This window comes from Carcharodon carcharias, chromosome 27 (genome assembly GCF_017639515.1).
Source record: "Carcharodon carcharias isolate sCarCar2 chromosome 27, sCarCar2.pri, whole genome shotgun sequence".
Lineage (NCBI taxonomy): Eukaryota > Metazoa > Chordata > Chondrichthyes > Lamniformes > Lamnidae > Carcharodon > Carcharodon carcharias.
This window is the reverse complement of record NC_054493.1, coordinates 11,103,108-11,125,585: the sequence shown is the minus strand read 5'-3', so window position 1 is coordinate 11,125,585 and position 22,478 is coordinate 11,103,108. Positions and strand designations below refer to the sequence as shown.

Genomic DNA, 22,478 nt, shown 5'->3' with positions numbered 1-22,478 from the left:
ACACAAGTGTCAGGCAATGATCATCTACAAGAAGAGAGAATCCAACCATTGCCCCTTAACATCCAATGGCATTCCCATCACTGAATCCCCCACTATGAACATCCTAGGGGTTACAGAAACTGAAATGTGTAAATAGTGTGGCTACAAGAGCAGGTCAGAAGCTAGCAATTGTGTGATGAGTAACTCACCTCCTGACTCCCCAGTCCATCGTTTACAAGGCACAAGTCAGGAGTGTGATGGAATATTCCCCGCTTGCCTGGATGAGAGCAGCTCCCACAACACTCAAGCAGCTTGACACTGTCCAGGACAAAGCAGCCTGCTTGATCAGCATCCCATCGACAAAGGTTCACTCCCTCCACCACTGATGCACAGTAGCAGCAGCATATATCAGCGTATAGCAGCAGGATGCAATGCAGGAATTCACCAAGGCTCCTTCGACAGCACCTTCCAAATCCATGACTACTATCACCTAGAAGGACAAGGGCAGCAGATATGTAGGAACACCACCACCTAGAAGTTCTCCTCCAAGTCACTCACTGTCCTGACTTGGAAATATATCACTATTCCTTCTCTGTCACTGGGCCAAAATCCTGGAACTCCCTAACAGCACTGTGGGTGTTTCTACACCACATGGACTGCAACAGTTCAAGAAGGCAGCTCACCACCACCTTCTCAAGGGCAGCTAGGTGTGAGCAATAAATGCTGCCCCAGCCAGCAAAGCCCACATCCCATGAATGAATTTCAAAAAAGTATCACCATGAACTTGGCCTTGGGGACTGAGGTGAGTTTCAGACCAACAGGAATAAGGGAAAGGGACTGGCGCATTGAGTGGGAGATCTGTACCTGAATCTCAACATTTGTTAATGAGATGGATTCATTCAGGACAGAGAGCGGGAATTATCTGAAGGAATAACACGGTGTAGTGAGAAAGGAAATACAGTGGATGTTGTGTGGATGGATTGTCAAAAGGTGTTTGATAAGATGCTGGACAGGAGGCTCGCTGATAAAGTTAAAGTTCACGGTATTAAAAGAAGTGGGGCAGCGGGAATAGGAATTTGGGGAAAGGACAGAAAACAGAGAATAATGGTTACTGGATGTTCTTCAGACTGGAGGGATGTAAACAGTAGTGTCCCCCAGTGTCAGTGTTGGGATCCATTTGCTCTTTTCAACATAGAGAAATTATCTGGGTTTGGGAAATGGGGCATAAGATCAAAATCTCCAGACAGGGAGTGTGAGGATTGTCAGCAACTTTCAAATAAGAAGAAAAGACTTGTATTGACATATCACTGTTCACAATCTCAGGTTTGACAGAACAATGACAGAAAGGGTTTCAAAGAACAACCTGGGGAGGGGTCGAACGTATGGCAGGAATAGAACTTCAGACTGGACACAGTCCAGGAGCGTGATGACCATCCACCTATTGTCCCTGTTGTGTAAAATCAAACACAGTGGTTTTATTACCCATCCAGTTATCTGGCCTTTTCGTTTTGTACCATTTACACTGATCTCCGTGGTAACACAGATATTGTGTTTCCTTCCCTCGTTTCCAATTTACTAATATAAGATTTGTTTCTCGCAATCTTTCTAGAACACCATATGGACCTTCCTAATTGGTCTCCCAGTGCCATCCCTTTTCAAAAAGTTTTAACATGATTTCACATCCCATTGAACGGGTGAGGTGCTTTTCCCTGGAGGTGTTGAGATGGGCAGCCTCCATCTTCTCCATTGCCTGTAGCAGGGAGGATGCTGAGGCTTGTTGGAGGTTCTGGAGAAACTGGTGCTGAGTCTGTCAAGTAGCCATGGGGAATGGGACCTCGGGGGATTCACAATCTGGAGTGGGTAACCTGTCATGAGATGAAATGGGCTGTGATTGGGTGAGTGAACAGGAATGGAATGAATGGTTATTAAGACACCAGACAAGGCGGTGGCCCAGTCATTGGCCTTGACCAGATCATTAGCTCCTGTCATGACAGTTTTTTCAGCGCTGTTTCTATAGGGTGATTAAAGCTCTCAACCATCCCACCGGAATGAGGTTCTGGCGGTGATGGACCTGCTGGTGCATCCTCGATGACCAGCAGTAATTATATAAAATATCAAGGACTTGAAATACAGAAAATGTCCCAATTTGATCCAGAAACAAAATTAATTATTTTCTAAGGCATCAAGATGTGACAGAAATCTGATTTGAACCATCCTTGTGATAGGAAACATCATCAAGTAGGATGACTGAGTCCTTATTTGCTGCTAGGGATGAGGGAAAGTCTTTCCTATGGTGTACAGTCTGTTTGAGCCACATCTGGGTCAGGGTCATGAAAAGTTTTAAAATCAGATTTAGCTGGAGTCTGTCATACTGGTGCCAATGATTGTGTTTTGGGTGGGTCCCATGGAATCCCCTCTGGAGCAGTTTTCCTGGTGAGTCAGTCTGCCTGGTTATTACCATCACCCTCTTCTCTAACTGCTGCTACTGATGTCCCCACACCTTACAAATAGCAACTTGTCCTGGACACTTACCAGCTATATCCCAAATCATTTGGAGTTTGTAGTGGCGGGTGAGTGGTTTCCTTTCTGCTGTAAAGAAGCCACATATTTTTTCCCAGTCTGATAGATTTTCCATGAGGGAATTACAACCAAAGGAGCTTTCAGAATAGTTGGTGCTTCTCTCAGTAAGGGTTTGATGGGCCATGATGATGCTGCCCTTAGCTTTCTGAGATAAATATTGTGATGGGTATTTAATAAGGGTACTACAGCTGTCATGAGGAATCAAAGACACAGAACCAGTCCGATACAAAATGAAACCCATACACATAAACCCCAGTGGAGTCTAACGGCTTTAGTACGTCCGTTAGGAATGGCCTCTTTCACCTGACAAGTTTGTGGGATTGTTTCATACTGCAATATCTCTGCCAGGTTGTAATTGTGAGGTTGCAGGATATTAATACCTTTGGTTTGTTGTTCCACAATTCATCTACTCCATCACACTGGCACTACTCCCTTAACTTGGCTTTTTATTAATGATGTCACTGTTGTATGTGGGGTATGTAGAATTATTGAATTAAACTCTACTAGGTATTCTGTGCACTTAACTAACCAACGAACCCTTCATATCTGCTTGGGCAATTGATGTTTCCAATGGGGATGTGAGTTCCATTCACCTCTTGCCTTACTACAGCAGATGTCCGTTATTCTGACAGCACCAGCAAGGCTGTGGATTTAATTGGATTGATCTTCCAAAGAGCCAGCAGGGGCATGGTGTGCCAAGTGGTTTCCATCTGCGCTGCGTCATTCTATAAAATAATAAATATTCAACATTAGCGGGTAGAGGCATGAAGAGAGTGGAACCAGTGACTGTGGGATTGAACCCAGCCAGAGTCAGCAGCTTCAGAGGAAGAGAGGGGGAAACCAGTAGAAAAAGCTTTAAACGTTCTGCGTAGTTCCACAGGAGAGCAGTAGTTTAAATCACTTTGAGAAAAAGAACATAAAAGATTCACAAGGATTTTTGTGATTTAAAAAAATAATTTATCTCAATTTTTAATAAAGTTATTTTCCATTCCCTATTTGGAGAATCAATGATGCTGCTGTTACCCAACATTCCCGGCGGCTGTGAATGTTCCCTCCTCACGCTCCAGGCCCACTGCGCAGGCGCAGTGCTGGACGCAATCTGGGGCATGCGTAGTGTTACTTTGATCAGAGCTCTGCGAGTGTGTGGGACGATTTTTGTCGCGAATGAGAGTCGGTCGGGCGGAGGGAGGAATCGAGCCGAGGGTCAGGGTCGGGGTGGTGGGGCGGCTTCATAAAGGCCTGTTGCAGGCCGCAAACCCGAATAAGATCCTGCGGGCCCGTGTTTACTGTTCCGAGACTTTTTTCCGGGAAGAAGGTCAGGTTAACGGCCGCCATTCTGGTTTAGCGAGGAGCAGAGCGCGTGATGGGCCATTTTGTTGACGCAACAGAGGAGGCGGTGCTTCAAGGTTCTGGTGACCAGGAGAGAAAATAATTGACTCATTGATTGACAGGCCAGGATTAGCGGGCGCCATGGTTAGATGGGGAAGGTGCTGCAGGGTGCATGTGTGGCCATCCTCACAACAGAAGAATAGGAACATCAGGATTAGTGTGGGCCATTCGACCCCTTGAAATTGCTTTGCTACGCAATAAACTCATGGCTGATCTGATTATGGCTTTACTCAATTTTCATCCTGCCCCCTCCAATAACCTTTACTCTCTTGTAGATTAAAAAAATGTTGAACTCAGCATTGAATATATTCAATGACCTCGCCTCCACGACTCACGAAGGAAGAGAATTCCACACGCTAATGACTCTCCGAGAAGAGAAATTTCTCTTCATCTCAGTCTTAAATTAGAGGCCCCTTATTTTTAAACAATATCCCTTAGTTCTAGATTCCTCACACCTCTCAGCATTTACCTTGTCAAGTTCCCTCAGATCTTATATGTTTCAACAAGATCACTTCTCATTCTTCCAAACACCAATGAGTACAGACCCAACCTGCTCAAATTTTCTTGATAAGACAAACTCCCTCAACCCAGGAAATGGCCTAGTGAACCTTCACTGAACTGCTTCTAATGCAAGTATATCCCGCCTAAAGTAATCCTGGGCTTGGCAGCAGGAGGGGAGAATGTTGTGAATTTCTATCCTGGACTGACAGTGGTGAATTTTGAAAACTCCTTTCACAGGGAATTAAAAGGGGAGGATTTACACACAGCAAACTCAAATCAAGAGAAATGTTTGTCTCTACTGAATTTGTAACTGCAACTGACACTTATGAATTTTGTATTCTCCTTTTTACAGGGAGTTGGAAGATTTGAAGACTCAGATTTTTCTCTGACTCCAGTACTGCTGATATCTTTCCACTGCAGGCTCCAGCAGGAAATTTTAAATTTGGAAACAGTGAAACTGTTTCAGAGGTGAGTATTATTGAGCACTCAACTACTATTTAAAGCTTTTAGCGCTATGCTCTGGTTTCATGGCTCTGGAGTTGATGTGGCTCCTTTACTGTGGATCTAAATCCATGTCCATCCATTGCTCTGTTTCACCTCTGCCCTCCCTGATCACCTCTCTGCCATTGTCTCACTTCCTCTGTCTCTAATTATGGGTGTATTTTCACCATGTTTGGGATTTTACTGTTATTCCTGTTGACTGTGTCTAAATGAAGTTTCCACTGCTGCCCAACCCCAGCTATTCACTGCTGATTTACCAGCTTTATTTTCCCATGGTCAGGAATTGTTTTTCCTGCATTAGGGATCATCTCTCTTCCATTTCTAAGCTTATATTGACCATCAAATTCTGCACCATGTTTATTCCCCATAATTCATTCTGCACACCCTGAAAGATTAACTCTCTTTCTCTTTCCACAGTTACTCCCTGTACAGCATTTTCTCTTTTTATTTCTGATTTCCAGAAACTGCAATATTTTGCTTTAGTTTTATTGCAGGTGTTTCTCACAGATCTAAATCTAGGAACAGAAATGGACAAATTAATAACTGATTTGAAACAAAAAATGCTGGAAAATCTCAACAGGTCTAACAGCATCTGTGGAGAGAAAGACAGAGTTAACGTTTCGAGTCCGTATTACTCTTCTTCAAAGTTATATCATGCCTTTAATATTATAAAATGTTCCAGCTCTGAAGAAGAGTCTTTCTCTCTACAGATGCTGTTACACCTGCTGAGTTTTTCCAGCATTTTTTTGCTTTTATTTCAGAATTCCAGCATCCAAAGTATTTTGCCTTTTTCTAAGAACTGATTTGTATCGGGTTGGGTGCTGGTTGCAGAGCTTGGTCCTGGCTTCCGGTATAGGTCCTTTTTCATGCAGATATAGAATGATAACAATTCCCACAGAGACCATTTAACTGTCATGCCCGTGTTAGCTTTCTGCAAGAGAAAATCAGTTAGTCCCACTCCTCTGCCCTTTCCTTGTAGTCCAGCATTTTTTTATCTTCAGATGGTTCTCCAATCCCCCTTCCTTTGCTGCATCAGTTTTAGCCAGAGTGGAGATGAAGGAGAGGCTGCTGGTTTTAACCCCGAGGACTTTGGAACCCAGCTGGGCTCAGCAATTACTGATGTGAAATTGTCAAAGGAGGTAGATTCTAGGGAGATCAGGTTGCTAAGAGGACACTGTATGTAAAATTTGGAAGAATATTGTTTCAGTAACAAGTTTTTCTGTATATGCTTTTAATCTATTTTACATATACATATTTTTAAAACTTATCCTTGGGATTTGGGTGTCACTAACAAAACCAGCAGCATTTATTGCCAATCCCCAGTTGCCTATAAAAAAATGTTCGACCTTCTTGAACCTCTGCAGTTTGTCTGTTCAAGGTGCTCCCTCAATGCTGTTCAGTAAGGTGTTACAAGTTGTTTACCCAGTGGATGAAGGAACGGTGATATATGTCCAAGTCAATAACAACGATTTGTACTTAGATCGTATCTTTAACATTATAAAATGCCCCAAAGCATTTCACAGAAAGGTTACAAAGCAACATTTGACACCGAATCCCACGAGGAGATATCAGTGCAGGTGACCAAAAGCTTGGTCATAGAGGTAGCTTTAAAGGGTATCTTGAAGGAGAAACATGGGGTGGAGAGGCAGAGAGGTTTAAGGAGGAAATTCTAGAGCTTGTGACCTAGGCAGCTGAAAGAATGGCCACCAACCGTGGAGCGATCGAAGTGAGGAGTGGTCACGAGGCTGGAATTGGATGAGTGCAGAGATCTTGGAGGATTGTGTGGATGGAGGAGATTACAGATAGAGGGACAATCACAACCATGGCAGAAAACAAGAAAATTTAGAATTTTGGCACTTCTTAAACAGGAGGCTTTGTAGGTCAGTGAGCATGGTGGGGGTGGCGAACAAGCCTTGGTGTGAGTAAACACATGCAGCAGAGTGTTGGATTACCTCATGATTACAGGGAGGGTGAGGCTGGCCAGGAGTGTGTTTGGATAGTTAAGTCTAGAGGTAACAAAGGAATGGATCAGAGTTTCAGCCTCAGATGAGCTGAGACTAGGATAGAGTCGAACGGGACTGAATACTGTGGCTTCAGTCTTATCAATACTTATATGGAGGGAATTTCTGTTCAGCCAGCACATGATGTCAGACAAGTCAGGATGGTGTGTGACTTGGAGGGGAACCGGGAGGTGATGGGGTTCACATGCACTATTACCCTGGTCCTTCTTGCTGATGGAGCTTGAGGATTTTGAAGTTTGGTTGGGTTGTTAGTATATAAAGTTCCTCTCCTTCACCTCCTGCTGCTCCCATCTCTCTCTCTCCTTCCCCCATAGAGGTCAGATTCTTGTGTAGACCCACATTGGATGGCATTTTTCCCTTCCCTGAAGAGCGATAGTGAACCAGTTGGGTTTTTATGATAATCCAGCAGTTTTCATGGTCACTTTTACCCAGTGCCAGCCCCACAAATGACCAGATTCATTCAACTCAGTTTCGCAACCTGCCTTTGTGTTTTTGTGGGTTCTCTCTCACTCCCTTTTTATCTGTTTTAAATCAATTTCACAGGATACTCGAAGGGAAAGATTTGCAGTCAGGAAACTCAAACCAAACATCACATCAGGATGTGAAGGAATTTCCAATTTTTCATAACCTGAATACCATCAGATTTTGAACATGGATAACAAAAGCATTGTTCACAGTGAAGAGAAACTATACACATGTTCTGTGTGTGGACGAGACTTCAGCCGATCATCTGATCTCTCAGAACATAAATGTCATCACACCGGGCAGAAGCCATGGAAATTTGGGGACTGTGGGAAGGGATTTGATTATCCAATTAGGTTGGAAACTCATTGGCGCAGTCACACTGGGGAGAGGTCATTCACCTGCCTGAGTGTGGGAAGGGATTCACTATCTCATCCCACCTGCTGAGGCACCAGCGAGTTCACACCAGAGTGAGACCATTCACCTGCTCCAAGTGTGGGAAGGTATTCACTCAGTCGTCTAACCTGTTGAAGCACCAGTGAGTTCACACTGGGGAGAGACCATTCACATGCTCTCATTGCGGGACTGGGTTCAGAAAATCATCTCAACTCGCTGTACACCAGCGAATTCACACTGGGGAGAGGCCATTCACCTGCTTTGAGTGTGGGAAGGGATTCACTCAGTCATCCAACCTGCTGAAACACCAGCGAGTTCACACCGGGGAGAAACCTTTTAAATGCTTAGAGTGTGACAAGTGCTATAAAAGTTCAGGGGAACTGATGTCTCATCAACTTGTTCACACCGATGAGAGACCATTCAGGTGCTCTCACTGCAATGCTGGGTTCAGGAATTCATCTCAGCTCACTACACCAACGAATTCACACTGGGGAGAGACCGTTCACCTGCTTAGAGTGTGGGAAGGGATTCATTAATTCATCTAACCTATTGGCTCATCAGCGAGTTCACACTGAGGACAGGCCTTTTAAATGTCCAGACTGTGGGAAGTGCTATAAAAGTTCCCGGGACCTGATGTCCCATCAACGTGTTCACACTGACGAGAGACCCTTCAGGTGCTCTCACTGCGGGACTGGGTTCAGGCGATCATCTCAACTCACTGTACACCAGCGAGTTCACACTGGGGAGAGACCGTTCACTTGCTCCATGTGTGGAAAGGGATTCACTCAGTTATCCCACCTCCTGACACACCAGCGAGTTCACAAGTGTCTACAGTGATTGGATTTTGCTGTTAATCATGTCCAGGACTGAACCATGTTCATTAGGTTCTGTTTCTGCTGATTTAATAAACTCCAGACAAGTTATAGGGACTAATATTCTGGATAAAAGTCAAATAAATCACAGTAGGTTGAGTCTTTAATGCCCCGAACGCAAGTTAGTTCCTTTTGAAATGCTCTCCCTCTCCCCTGCCTCCTCCATCCTCACCTCCAACAGCAACTGCAAGGAGCTCATGGAGCTTCTTTGTCACTCAGATTGAGACAATCTGATCAGCTGCCTCTGCTGCTTCCCTCCCTTCCACTAATTCACCAGACCAAATTGCCTCTAAAGTTCCAACTTGTCAGAGCCCGGAATTCCCATCTTTCTCTATCCATCCTCCACACACATCAGTGAGTTCATACTGGAGAGAGAGGGTTAAAATACTTAGACTGTGACAAGAGCTTTAAAAACCCACATTCTGTGATGCAGCACCGGCTCATTCATTCCAAGTCCACTCCATTCATCTGCTTTCACCGTGGGGAGAGGTTCAGTTATTGTCCATCCTGCAGCAACACCAGTGAGTTCACATCGGGAAGAGGTCATTCATCTGCTCCATGTGCGGGGAGCGATTCACTAATTCATTCAACCTGTTGACCCACCAGCGAGTTCACACTGACAGGAGAAATTTTAAATGTCTGGATTGGGGGAAAGTGTGATAAATTTTCTGTGGAGCTGATCTGACATGCCATCAATATGTCCACACTGACAAGTGACCATTCGGGGGTGGGACTGGGTTCGGGTGATCATGTCAACTCAGTGTCCACAAGTCCATTCACACTGTGGAGAGACCGTTCACCTGTTCCACATGTGGGAAGAGATCCACTCAGCCATCCCACCTCAATACACATCAACTTGTTCTCACTGATAAGAAGTGATTATAAGGATTGGATTCTGCTGTTATTGCTGCTGCTATTCACATCCAGGACTGAACCATGTTTATTTTGACACTTGGAGTTTGCTTCTGCTGATTTGATAACCCCTCTTACTGGGTTGGAGTTTCATATTCTGGATAAATGCCAAATAAATCAGCGTTGTTATAAACGCATTGTTGTAGATTTTTATCTTTTCCACCTGATTGTTTAACATCACCTGGCTAGAGCTCAGAAAGGACAATCTGGGGGAGGATCATACGGCAGGAACAAAACTTCAACCTTTACACTGTCCTTCAGGGTCACGCTGAGAGGGACAAACAGCACTTTGGTCTTTCTCATCTCTATTCACTGACCAAAGTCCCCATGTGGGTTAATCCTGAGGTGTGTAAGAAATATGTCCCATCCGCTCTCTTCCATGGTTCAGAGCTCCTGGACACAGAACAGAAGGCTCCTTTACAATTGTGTTTATTGTCAGGAAGAACAACAGTGAATGCTGGAAATGTGCTGTCAAATCAGAGATTGGTGTAAAACTGTGATCTGTTCCTGACAAAGTGAAATGGCAGGTTTAAATTTCCAGTCTCAAAATTTTATTTTGTGAAGATTCAACATTTTGTGTGACAGTCCTGAGTCTACCATTTTTAGGCAGGTGTTAACCCATTCAAAATAAACCCAATTGAAACAAATTGCTTAAAGCTTGCATTAAAGTAGTGCATGGAGGAGTTCACAGGATCCTGTTAACTGCTGGGACGGCTATACAACAGACATTTGATCTCCAGATAAAAAAGGATCTGCAGTATGTTTCTAGGAATTCCGTGTTTTATTGATGTGTTGTGTTAGACACCAGGATAAGTAAAAATACACAACCTGGAACAACCAAGGAATTGCAATCCCAACAATTACTCTGGAATTCCACCACTGACCCTGCTGAAGGTTGTAGGCTTGGAGTGGGGTCTCCAGGAGTTGTAAGTTCTAGGTACTATTTGAACTTTAATTGCAATTTTGTTCATTTGAGACTTTAACCATACAGGGAAGAAGAAACAGTTTGGTGGCGTAACTCAGGAAACTTTACTTAAATTATGAAGCAATACTTAACAAAGCAGGGCAGTGACTTTATTGACGTACTATGGTTCTTGCTTCCCGGTTCAGATTTGGGTGCAGGTAAACACTCGGTTCTCTGTTCTCTTTCCATCACTTCTGTGGTCTGCTGTTTCCCTGTGGACAGTAGGCTCTGCAAACTTCAATTTCAAACTTGGTGCGCGCCTTGATCAGTGAAATCTGCTGCTTATTAATTCTTCCCAAGCCACAACCCACAGTGTGATCAGTGAGTTATTGCATTCTGATTGGCCTACACAAGGCAAGGCTATTTTCTAATTGGCTTAAGGGGTGCATGATCGATTCATGATTGGCCCCTAAGGGCGAAGGTCAGCGACTGATGTCACGTCCCAGTATCCTCTGCCTGGTTCCTTAAAATGCCATTTACTTACAGGACCATCTTCCTCATTGAAGTTTGTTTCTATTATTTTAATTACTTCTTGCTAAGATAAAAGGACATTTTATGAAATTTTCCTTGCCCATTTGTTTAGGATAGGGCAAGTATGCTGTCATACCCTCATGAATGATACCTTGAGCTCCTCACCTCAAACTTTGCTTAATTGGTATAAGTTCCTCAATAAGTCAGAACTTCTATCAGTGACTGATTATTTTCGAGGCCATTTGCGAGGTGATGTTATTCTCTTTGTGGCTGTTGGTAATTGGAATGAGTTACTTTACTTTTAAAACAAAGGATAGAATGGAAAAGCTACTTATAACCTTAACACTATGTAGGTCTGATACAAAAGATTTCAAAGCAATAATACAACAGGTTACATAATAGGACTTAAAATTATACAGAGTGTGTATAAAATATAAGTGCATAGCAATAATCAGTGTTTAGTAAGGTAGAAAAGTTTCCTTATACATTCAGTTAATATACAGTCTTGGGTGATAAAAATCTAAAAGGATTATACAGTTAAAAATCTAGTCACACATTGTAACAAGAGTTAATTCTAATACAAATAATACTTTGAGCCAAATGTACTTTTAACTAAAACACTACGAATTAAAACTAGCTTCACGTAAGAACACACTGTTGTTACACTTTCCTCCTTTTCATACAATAAATCCTTCCAACTCTCCTTTGCTGAGAACATCTGGTTTCGATAAGGTTTTACGATGTGGGGATGTAAGCTTGCCCATTCAACCTTGAAGGCAGCAAGTTCTTGCACTCTGACTTTGTGAAATGGCAATAAGTAACAGCAGGGCCTCTCCAGCAGTTGTTCTGTAATTAACTCAATATGTTACCTCTATACTGTGTAAAATCCCATGGTGCCTTTCTCTGTCAAATGAAGCTAAGCAGAATCACATGATATGAAATACTGAAGTCTTCTATTTGTTACAGTTTAAAAAGGATAATATACTATTAGGTTAATCAATTAATATACTTTGATTGTGTGTAAACTAAAATTAATCATTAAACATCAATTTCCCGACAGAGTGGACTGTAAGAAAGCTGAGTTTCAGTTTCCTGATGAATATATGGTGAAGAACCAGAGGAATCCTTACTGAGGAGCTATCTGGGGTTTTACCTGTCATTGTAGGTCTAGGGGTGAATGACTCCCTGAACTGGATGACATCAAACCCAATTTGGAACAAGATGGATTCAATGTCCAGGAGAATGGGGACCAATATCACCCACAATTGAGGGAGACACAAGCAGCCATTAGAGAAGTGAAGATATCTTTGGAAAAAAAGGTAGTGAACAATTGTGGGAATAATAGTGGCAGCTTTTCCAGCTTCATCAGGACTGAGAAGATGGTTAAAGATAGTTTCGAGCCACTGAAAGTCAGTTCAGGACAGATTAAAGCAGATTGCCAGGCTATGACAGAGCTGTTAAATGACTATTTCACATCAGTCTACACTCCTGTGGATGATGCTCAGATTCCAGCTGTGGAATATGCTGTCGACAGTAACATCATCAGTATTAAAATAGAAAGCGATTGTCACCCTGGATAAAATAGGAAATCTCAAACTAGATGGTGCTGCAGGTCCAGATGAAACCCATCTAAGGGTGTTGAAAGAGATGGAACGGGTGATCTTTGAGCCTCTTGCCTGAATCTTCAACAGCTCAATAGAGTCAGGGAACTTCTGCAGCTGCTCCACCTCTGGTCTTCCTCTGGGCACATCGGATGTTGCGAGTCTGCCACAGATGGCCCTTGAAACATGCTGAACCAAATTTCAGTGTTTGCCTCCACATGGGCCAATTGGCTGCAGTGTTTTCCCCAGAGAGGTGGTCTGCAATGCACAGGTTTGTAAGGATCTTTTTTAGGGTGTCCTTGTACTGTTTGTACTGACCACCTTGATGATGTTTACCCTGAGGCAGTTCCCCATTGACGATCTGCTTGGGAATTCTGTCATCATCCATGAGGGGGACATGGCCTGGCCATCCAAGTGGAATATTCTGCAGGCTAGTCTTCGTGCTGTTGAGCCCAGCACGATGGAGACCTCGTTGTTTTGTGATTTTGTCCTGCCATCGAATTCTCGTGATGGACCTCAGGTGTCTTTGGTGGAAGCATTCCAGAGCTTTGATGTGGCTCTGAGAGCAGACCCAGGATTCTGCTCCATACAGCAGGGTGGTAAGGACAATGGCCTGGGAGAGTCTGAGTTTAGTCTTCAGGTTAATGCCATGCTGCTTCCCGACACAAACAAATAATAGTGGATTCAGAGCTTGATTACATAGGATTACAGAGGATATACGGCACAGAAACATGTCATTCAGCCTGTGTTTATGCTCCACTCAAGCCTCTTCCCATCTTTCCTCATCTAACTCTATCATTGTAACCCTCTACTCCCTTCTCCCTCTTGTGCTTGTCCAGTTTCCCCTTAAATACATCTGCACTATTCACTTCACCCACTCCTTGTGGTAGCGAGTTCCGCATTCTCACCACTCTCTGGGTGAAGAAGTTTCTTCTGAATTCCCTATTGGATTTTTGGTGACTACCTTATATTGATGGTCTCTCTTCCCCACAAGAGGAAGCATTCTCTGTAACCTCCCTATCAAAATCTTTCATCATTTTAAAGGCCTCTGTAAGGTCACCTCTCGGTCTCCTTTATCCAAGAGAGAAGAGACCGAGCCTGTCAATCCTTTCCTCATATGTAAACACACACATTTCTGGTATCATTCTTGTCAAACAGCGCTTCCCTTTGGCTGTTCCCAACAGGCAAAGTACTGATCATACTCAACTGGCCCAGGCTCGCAAAACTCATAACAAAGTGTCCAACATGATAATTGATTCTGCAAATCTGATTAGGCTAAGAATGACACTGACAAACAATTTAAGATTATCAATCAGGCTTGCGGTATAGCTCATTAACACAGACTAGAAACTCATGTCCTGCTTTCTCTGTTTGCAAAGGACATGTCCACACATTGCACCATTTTCAACGAAACAAAAGCTTGGAGACAGCCATTTCATGGTTCATTCCCCATGACAATGCCATGACCAACCAGAATCGACCTGGCTTGAATTTTAACAAAAGCTTGGCAGTTAACTACTTCCTGGTGCATTCTCCATGGTAACACTTCCACTAATCAGAGTTCTCTTGCCAACCAATCAGCCCCTCTTCTCATGTAGTATAAATCATTGTTCCATTTACAACTGGTATTCTTACAAATCTGTCCTGATGAGTGCAGGATGAAAAACTTCAACGGGATGTCTCTTTTTTTCAGAAATGTTCAACAAAATTTCAGCAATAGTGATCCTGGGTGTGTTACCGATACCTTCACTGGATGCTAAGGCTAGGAGAGACATAAGAACATGAGAAATAGGAACAGGAGTAGACCATTTGGCCCCTTGAGCCTGCTCCACCATTCAATAAGATCATAACTGATCTTCTTGTGTTTCAATCCTGATAACCTTTGATTCTCTTACCTAACAAGAATCTATTTACCTCTGCCTTAAAAATATTCAGTGACCCTGCCTCCACCGCCTTCTGAGGCAGAGTTCCAAAGTTGCACAACACTCTGAGAAAGAAAAAAATCTCATTTCTGTCCTAAAAGGGCGACCCTGATTTTAAAACAAGTGCCCCCTAGTTCCGGACTCACCCACAAGAGGAAACATCCTTTCGACATCCACCTTGTCAAGGCCGTTCAGGATCTTGTAAACTTCAATCAAATCACCCTTCACTCTTCTAAACTCCAGTCTCTGTGGAGAGAAAGCCAGAGTTAATGTTTTGAGTCTGTATGATTCTTGAGTTCTGAAGAAGTCATATGGACTCGAAACATTAACTGTCTTTCTCTCCGTGGATGCTGTCAGACCTGCGGAGTTTTTCCAGCAATTTTTGTTTTTATTTTAAAGACCTATGTCAGACGAGACAAACATTTCTCTTGGTTTGAGTTTGCTGTGTGTAAATCCTCCCCTTCTAACCCTCTGTAAAAGGAGTTTCCAAAATCCATCCCTGTCAGTCCAGGACAGAGATTCACAATATTCTCTCCTCCTGTTGACAGGGACACGGATGACCGCGCATGCGCCCTGCTGCACATTGATCCCAGTAAAGATGGCGGCCGTTAACTCCACAATTTTACTGAGAACCGCGGTCCGCAGCTGCCCCCACGACCGTTCGCTGCGACCGCGGGGCCACTGCAATTTATTCGGGTGTCGACGTCCCCAGTGGATCTGTATAAAATCTCACTGCCCACTCCACCGCCTCCAATCCTCCCCATCTACCGGCTTCAGTTACGCGCCTACACTCGGAAATTGTCATCTCCTTTGACCAGCTCTTGCTGCAGGAAGCAACTGTGCATGCTGCCCTAAAAGCACCCACAATGCTGGACTCACACCCAGTATTGCGCCTGCGCAAGGTCTTACTGCAGCGAGGCTAGGGCACATTCTGCCCCGCCGCGAATGCTGGGTAAAGCCCCGGCCATTGAGCACCGATATTGTTGAATAGAAAATCGTGTTTTGTGATCGATTGGAGTCATAGGGTCAAGATATGACATTATCACATTAATTGAAACAGCAACCAATGTGCACGGGTCCTCCACCATAGTTCTGTCCTGGGTGTAATTAATAGAAATGAACACTTCAACAATTAAATTCAAACTCACTGGAGTCTCAGAACGTGGGGGAAACAAATGATTTTTTCCCAAGGCTCAGAACACTTAAGATGTCTCTTTCTAGTCAGAAAGCGCTGATTGTGAATCAAATCCTTTGAACTTTCTAAATTGGTGAGAAAACTAAGCAAATCCTTTCTCACTCGTGAAATATCTGAAAGGTCTCTCTGCAGTCTGACTGCTATTGTGTCAGTAAATGGGATGACTGATTGAATCCCCTTCCACTTCCAGATGGTGATGATCTTTTCACGCTGTGATTTTACTCATCAGTTTCCAGCTCAGACGGGGATCTCAAACCCTTCTTGCAATGAGCTCCACCTTCTCAGCACTCTCCAGTTCAGGAAAAGAAAAATACTGCAGATGCTGGAAATCTGAATGAAAAACAGAAAGTGCTGGAATTTTCAGCAGATCTGATTGCGTCTGTGGAGAAAGAAACAAAGTTTACATGTATTTCAGTCTGTGACCTTTCATCAGAACCACACTGTTTCTGTGCATTATTCTGATTTTCAGTCACCTGAAGCAGCCACTGAAAACTGCCCTCGACTTCACTGGAAGTACAAGGGACAAGTTTGTAGGTGTGGTCTAATGTACAATGCATGATGATATTTCAAAAGAGAGCCTATGTACCAATAGATATTTACATTAATTAACCAAACTTCTTAACCTTGAAGTCTTCTTAAAAAATTTACCTTTTTAACAAAGTCAGGATAATACAGCTCAGACACAATCTGTCTCCAGATTTCTAGCCAAATGAGTTCACCTGCCATTTTATAGCTTTCTCTCTCTCTCTCCCTCTTCTATGCAGACCATGTTAAACAAACATGTGTCACCCTTTGAACTGCCATTTCTTGAGGTGTTGTGGCAACTTCAAAAGCCTAGAATGTTAATAACCTTATCCTCACAACCTTAATCTTCCCCAAACTAAAGATTATCTGTAAAATATTCATATGAACCATGAACAAGATGGTTATGAAAATATGTGTTTCATTGTTTCAACACTTCAAAATGATGATTGTTTTCCTATGTAACTGCCTATGTTTATTCAATGAAATGTTTGTAAAAGATAATGGTGGAGAAAGATTGAGAGTTTTTAGTGAAGTGAAATGGGTCAACAGAGAAGCAACACATTTCCAATCAGAGCAGAAATAGATGACAGATACATAATGTTCTTCCACCTGTAGTTTCATCATGAGTTCCATTACCATCGCTTTTGCTTTGCATCCTCATCCCCTTTGTTATTTAATATCTCCCAATCACAAACTTCTCTTTTATTATTTCCCCATCCCCCACTTTCCATGTCTGTGAACTTGTCCTGATGGAAGTTCAGTGTCTTGGACCATTAACTGTTTCTCTCTCCACAGACTCGGTCTGACCTGCTCAGTATTCCCAGCATTTCCTTTTTGTGAATTAGACTGAGAGATGTTTGGTCAGTTCCCCTTGGTTAGGGATATTTGACACTGATTTCCATAGTGCAGTGATCATAATATTTGATTTACAAGTGAAATTCCTGGTTTCATCCGATGTGGAAATGTTGTATTTCAATTGCAAAGGGCAGGTGATCAGTTCACTGGACTAATAACCCAGATGCGCGGACACAGGTTCAAATCTCACCATGGCAGTGGGAGAAATTTAATCAATAAGTCTGAATTTCAAAACTAGCCTCTGTGATGGTGACCATGAAACTATCATCGATTGTCATGAAAACCCACCTGGTTCTCTAATTTCCTTCAAGGGGTGAAATCTGCTGTCCTTACCTGGTCTGACCTACATGTGACTCCCGGCACACAGTGATGTGGCTGACTTTTTACTGCTTTTTAAAATGGCCGATCAAGCCACAAAGTTCAATGGAAATTAGGTTTTGGTCATAAATGCTGGTCTTGACAGTGACCCTACATCCCATGAAACAATAGTTTAAAAAGTGCATTTTGTTCCATTTGTTTTCGAACAGGGTGACAGTAACTGTTGCCTCATTCCTTAATAGCTCCTTCTTTAACTTCTTTAAACCAGTCACATTAAGTGAGAGAAAACTGTTCCACAGTGACCCAAAAGCAAAACACTGCAGATGCTGCAAATCTGAATTTAAAAGAGATACGGTTGGAAACACTCAGCAGGCCAAATAGCCTCTATGGAGAGGGCAGCAGAATCAATGTTTAAGGTGAGTGAACCTTTATCAAACTTGAAGAATTTAGAGATGTAATTGTTCACAAACAAGTACAGAGTCAGGGAAAAGAGAGGGGAAGAGAAGGAAAGAACATTGTTAATGGACGGCAGGAGTGATTAAATGACAAAGGGAGGATAATGTCAGACAAAATTGTGTGATAATGAGACTATAAACTAATATGACAAGTGAACAAATAAAATTCAGATCCAGAGGGAGTATGAATAGCATCAGCAGAATCATTACCAGCACCTGCAGTCTGAATCAATGGGAGTAGTGATTATGATCAGTGCAGGAGGCTGAGGACAGAGAGGTCAGACCAGGAATGGGGTGGAGAATTAAAATAGCAAATGACTAGATGCTCAGGAATACATTTGAAGATTGAATGGTGATGTTCCACAAAGCAGTTACCCAATCTTGATTTAGTCACCTCAGTATGGAGGGGATCACATCATGAGCAGTGAATACATGATCCTAAGTTGAAAGAAGTACAAGTAAATTGCTGTATCACCCAGAAAGTGTATTTGTGGCCCTGGAACGCGGAAATGGAGGTGAAAAGGTGGTTGTTACATCTGCTGTGCTTGTATCAAATGTACTGGAATAATGCCAGAACTGCCAGGTTATACCTATCAAGAAAGATTGAACAAGCTGGAGATGTTTTCTCTGGCAAAGAAAGTGACAGATGACCTGATCGAGTTTTTAAGATATAAATGGGGTTGACAGGGTAGGCAAGTTGAAGATGGTTCCAGTTTCAGATGGATGAGAATAAATATAAGTTTATTACCAACAAATCTAATGTGCAATTCGGGAGAAACTCCTTTAACAGGAGATAAAATCAGAAAATGCTTCAAATCCTCACCTAAAGTGCTGTAAGCTGCAGGGCTATGGGCCGGGTGCAGGAAGGTGGGATTAGAAAGGGCACCTGGGTGTCCTCGAGCTGGCATGGACAAGATGGGCTGAATGGCCTCCTTCTGTGCTGTAACTTTTCTATGGTTCTATGTCTGGCAGCATCTGTGGATTCGGAAACATAGTTAACATTTCAGCTTTGTGCACCGACACAGTACATTTCTAATGAAAGTTTGCAGACCTGAAATGTAAATTATATTTCCCCTCTGTGGATGCTCCCAGTTCTGCAGAAAATTCCAGAATTTTCTGTTTTTATTTCAGATTTACAGCACTTGAAGTTTTTTTTTTACCAGGAGAATGTTGAGAATCTGGAATTCATCACCGGAAGGGTTTGAGATCCCCGTCTGAGCTGGAAACTCACAGATAAATTCACACCCATGAATAGATCGTTCACCAGCTGAATGTGGAAATGGTTCACTTAGTTAGCTCATCTACTGACACAGCAGGACAGTCACACCGGAGAGTGACCACGCAGATACTACACACGTGTTTCTTTTTATTCATTTGTGGGATGTAGGTGTCGCTGGCTAGGCCAGCATTTATTGCCCATCCCTAATTGCCCTTGTTTATTTGGCATTTTTAAAAGAGTCAACCACATTGCTGTGGGTCTGGAATCACATGTAGGCCAGTCCAAGTGAGACAGTAGATTTCCTTCCCTAAACAACATTCGTGAACCAGATCGGTTTTTATGAAAATCAACAATGGTTTCATGGTCATCATTCGAGTTTTAATTCCAGGGATTAATTCACTTTGCTCACCTATTCACACCTCAGCTTCATAAATTCAAAGGATTTTAGCCGTAATAGGTACACTCTTACAGGGAAGGCATGGTTTAAATGTTCCATGTATGGGGAAAAAAATCATTTGTTCACCCCAGCTGCTGAGACTCCAGTGAGTTCACACTTAACTGTAGTGGTTTGTTCTGCTGTGAATTACGCCCAGGACAGAATTATGATGGGGCGCCACTTTGTTTGCTGTATCAATTAATTTAATAATTTTATATCTTGGCCCTATGGCTGCATCGTCATCAGATCACAAATCATAATGTTCTATTGAACAACGTCATCCTTCAATGGCGTGGCTTTTACCCAGCATTCTCGACGATACAGAATGTGCCCTATACTCACTATAAGGAACCCTGGCGCAGGCGCAGTGGTGGATTGTGACCGGAGCATGCGCACCGCAGGTTTGAACTGGCGCATGTGCAGTTTGGGTGCTGGAACTGCAGTGAGGTGGTCATTTAGACTCCGAAATCAGTGAATTACGGCTGACTATACGTGCGGAACAGAGGCGGCGGAATGGGCGGAGAGGCCTCATAAACATCCAGTGGAAGCCTCGGACTAAGATTAAGAATCCACCAGTCCCGCATTTAGTCCAAACGGGGTAACAGCCGCGGAACTGAACCTGATGACAGGCCTGAGTTAACGGCCGCCACGAGCAGCCGTGCGCATGCGCAGTCAATCATGTCCCTGTCAGCAGGAGGAGAGGATGTGCATTTCTATCCTGGACTGACAAGGATGAGTTTTGGAAACTCCTTTTCCAGGGGCTTAGAAGGGAAGGGTTTACTTTTAGGTGGTGGAGATTGAGGGTTTGGGAAGTTTTGTCAAAGTTCTGGTCGTGTTGAAGGCACATAAAATCTCCCTCCTTCTTGCCCAGTTTCTCTCACCCTCCTCCCGTCGAGGTCAGAGTCTCGAGTAGGTCCAGACTGTCTGGCAGGTTCACTTCCCTGAAGGACATTAGTGAACCAGGTGGGTTTTTACAAGAATCAAACAGCTTTTTCCTCATGCTGTCCCCACAAATTACCAGATATGTTCAGCTTAATTTCACAACCTGTGTTTTGTTTCTGTGAGTTGTCTCTCACTCCCTTTTTTCTGTTTTAAATCAATTTCATAGGGTATTATAAGACGAGGATTTGCATCCAAAAAACCCCAACTAAATATCACATCAGGATATGACGGAGTCGCCCAATTTATCATAACCTGAATATCACCGTTTGAACATGGAAGGAGAAAGCACCATCCACAGTGAAGAGAAACCGTACACGTGTTCTGTGTGTGGACGAGGCTTCAATCAATCATCTAACCTGTCAAAACATAATTGCAGTCACAATGGGGAGAAACGATGGAAATGTGGGGATTGTGGGAAGGGATTCAATTATCCAGTTGAACTGGAAACTCATCATCACGTTCACACTGGGGAGAGACCATTCACCTGTTACAAGTGTGGGAAGGGATTCACTCTGTCATGCAACCTGTTGGCTCACCAGCGAGTTCACACTGACGAGAGACCTTTTAAATGCCCAGACTGCGGGAAGTGCTATAAAAGTTCAGGGGAACTGATGCGCCATCAACGTGTTCACACTGATGAGAGACCGTTCAGGTGCTCTCACTGCGGGACTGGGTTCAGGCAATTATCTGACCTCACTGTGCACGAACGAGTTCACACTGGAGAGAGTCCGTTCACCTGCATGGAGTGTGGGAAGGGATTTACTCGGTCATCACGCCTGCTGACGCACCAGCGAGTTCACACTGGGGAGAGACCATTCTCCTGCCCCAAGTGTGGGAAGGGATTCACTAATTCATCCACCCTGCTGAAACACCAGCGAGTTCACACTGGAGAGAGGCCATTCACCTGCTCCAAGTGTGGGAAGGGATTCACTCAGTCAACTGACCTGCTGGAGCACCAGCGAGTTCACACTGGGGAGAGACCATTCACCTGCTCTGACTGTGGGAAGAGATTCACTCAGTCGTCAACCTTGCTGACACACCAGCGAGTTCACACTGGGGAGAAGCCATTCACCTGCTCCGTGTGTAAGAAGAGGTTTTCTCACTCATCCACCCTGCTGAGACACCAGCAAGTTCACAAGTAACTAATCTGATTGGATTTTGCTGTTAATCCATTTGTCCATTTGGGTCTGTTTCTGATGTTCATGAAGTCCAGCCCAGTTACAGTGATTAACATTCTGGACAAAAGTCAAATCAGCTTTGTGTTAAACACACAGGGTGTTGGATCTTTTAATATTTCTAACTTAAGTTAGTTTATTTTGAAGGACTCTCCCTCCCCCCTGTCTGTCTGCCCCATCCTCACCTCCAAAATGAAGGAGGAGCCTTGAGTTCTTTGAGGATATAATAAGCTGAGTGTATAAAGGGGAACCAGTAGATGTAGTGTGTTTGGATTTCCAAAAGGCCTTCAATGAACTCTCACATTAAAGGTTACTGCACAAGATAAGAGCTCATGATGTTGGGGGTGATATATTAGCATGGATAGAGGATTGGCTAACTGACAGGAAAGAGTGAGTTGGGATAAATGGGTCATTTTGAGGTTAGCAAACTGTAACTAGTGGAGTGCCGCAGGGATCAGTGTTGGGGCCTCAACTATTTCTGATCTATACGAATGACTTGGATGAAGGGACCAATTGTATTGTAGCTAAATTTGCTAATGATGTAAAGGTAGGTAGGAAGGCATGTTGTGAGGAGGATACAAAGAGTCTGCAAACAGATATAGATAAGTTAAGTGAGTAGGCAGATGGTGTATAATGTGGTAAAATGTGAGGATGTCCACTTTGGCAGGAAGGATAGAAAAGCAGAATATTATTGAAATAGCAAGAGAGAGACTGCAGAATGCTGCAGCACAGAGGAATCTAGGTGTCCTTGTACATGAATCACATAAAGTTAGTATTCATGTACAGG

At 43.4% G+C, this 22,478-nt stretch overlaps 1 protein-coding gene and 1 long non-coding RNA gene across 2 annotated transcripts; both read left to right on the top strand.

Annotated features, from left to right (window-relative positions):
* Positions 1-3,707: 3,707 nt before the first annotated feature.
* Positions 3,708-8,494, top strand: LOC121270207. Its single transcript, XR_005941491.1, has 3 exons — positions 3,708-3,965; positions 4,802-4,917; positions 7,515-8,494. It is a non-coding gene; the product is annotated as an uncharacterized LOC121270207 (long non-coding RNA).
* Positions 8,495-20,788: 12,294 nt separating this feature from the next.
* LOC121270167 (zinc finger protein 239-like) lies at positions 20,789-21,985 on the top strand. Its single transcript, XM_041175470.1, has one exon. It carries the CDS (start codon positions 20,789-20,791, stop codon positions 21,656-21,658), a length of 870 nt encoding a protein of 289 aa, XP_041031404.1. The 3' UTR covers positions 21,659-21,985.
* The last annotated feature ends 493 nt before the right edge of the window (positions 21,986-22,478 follow it).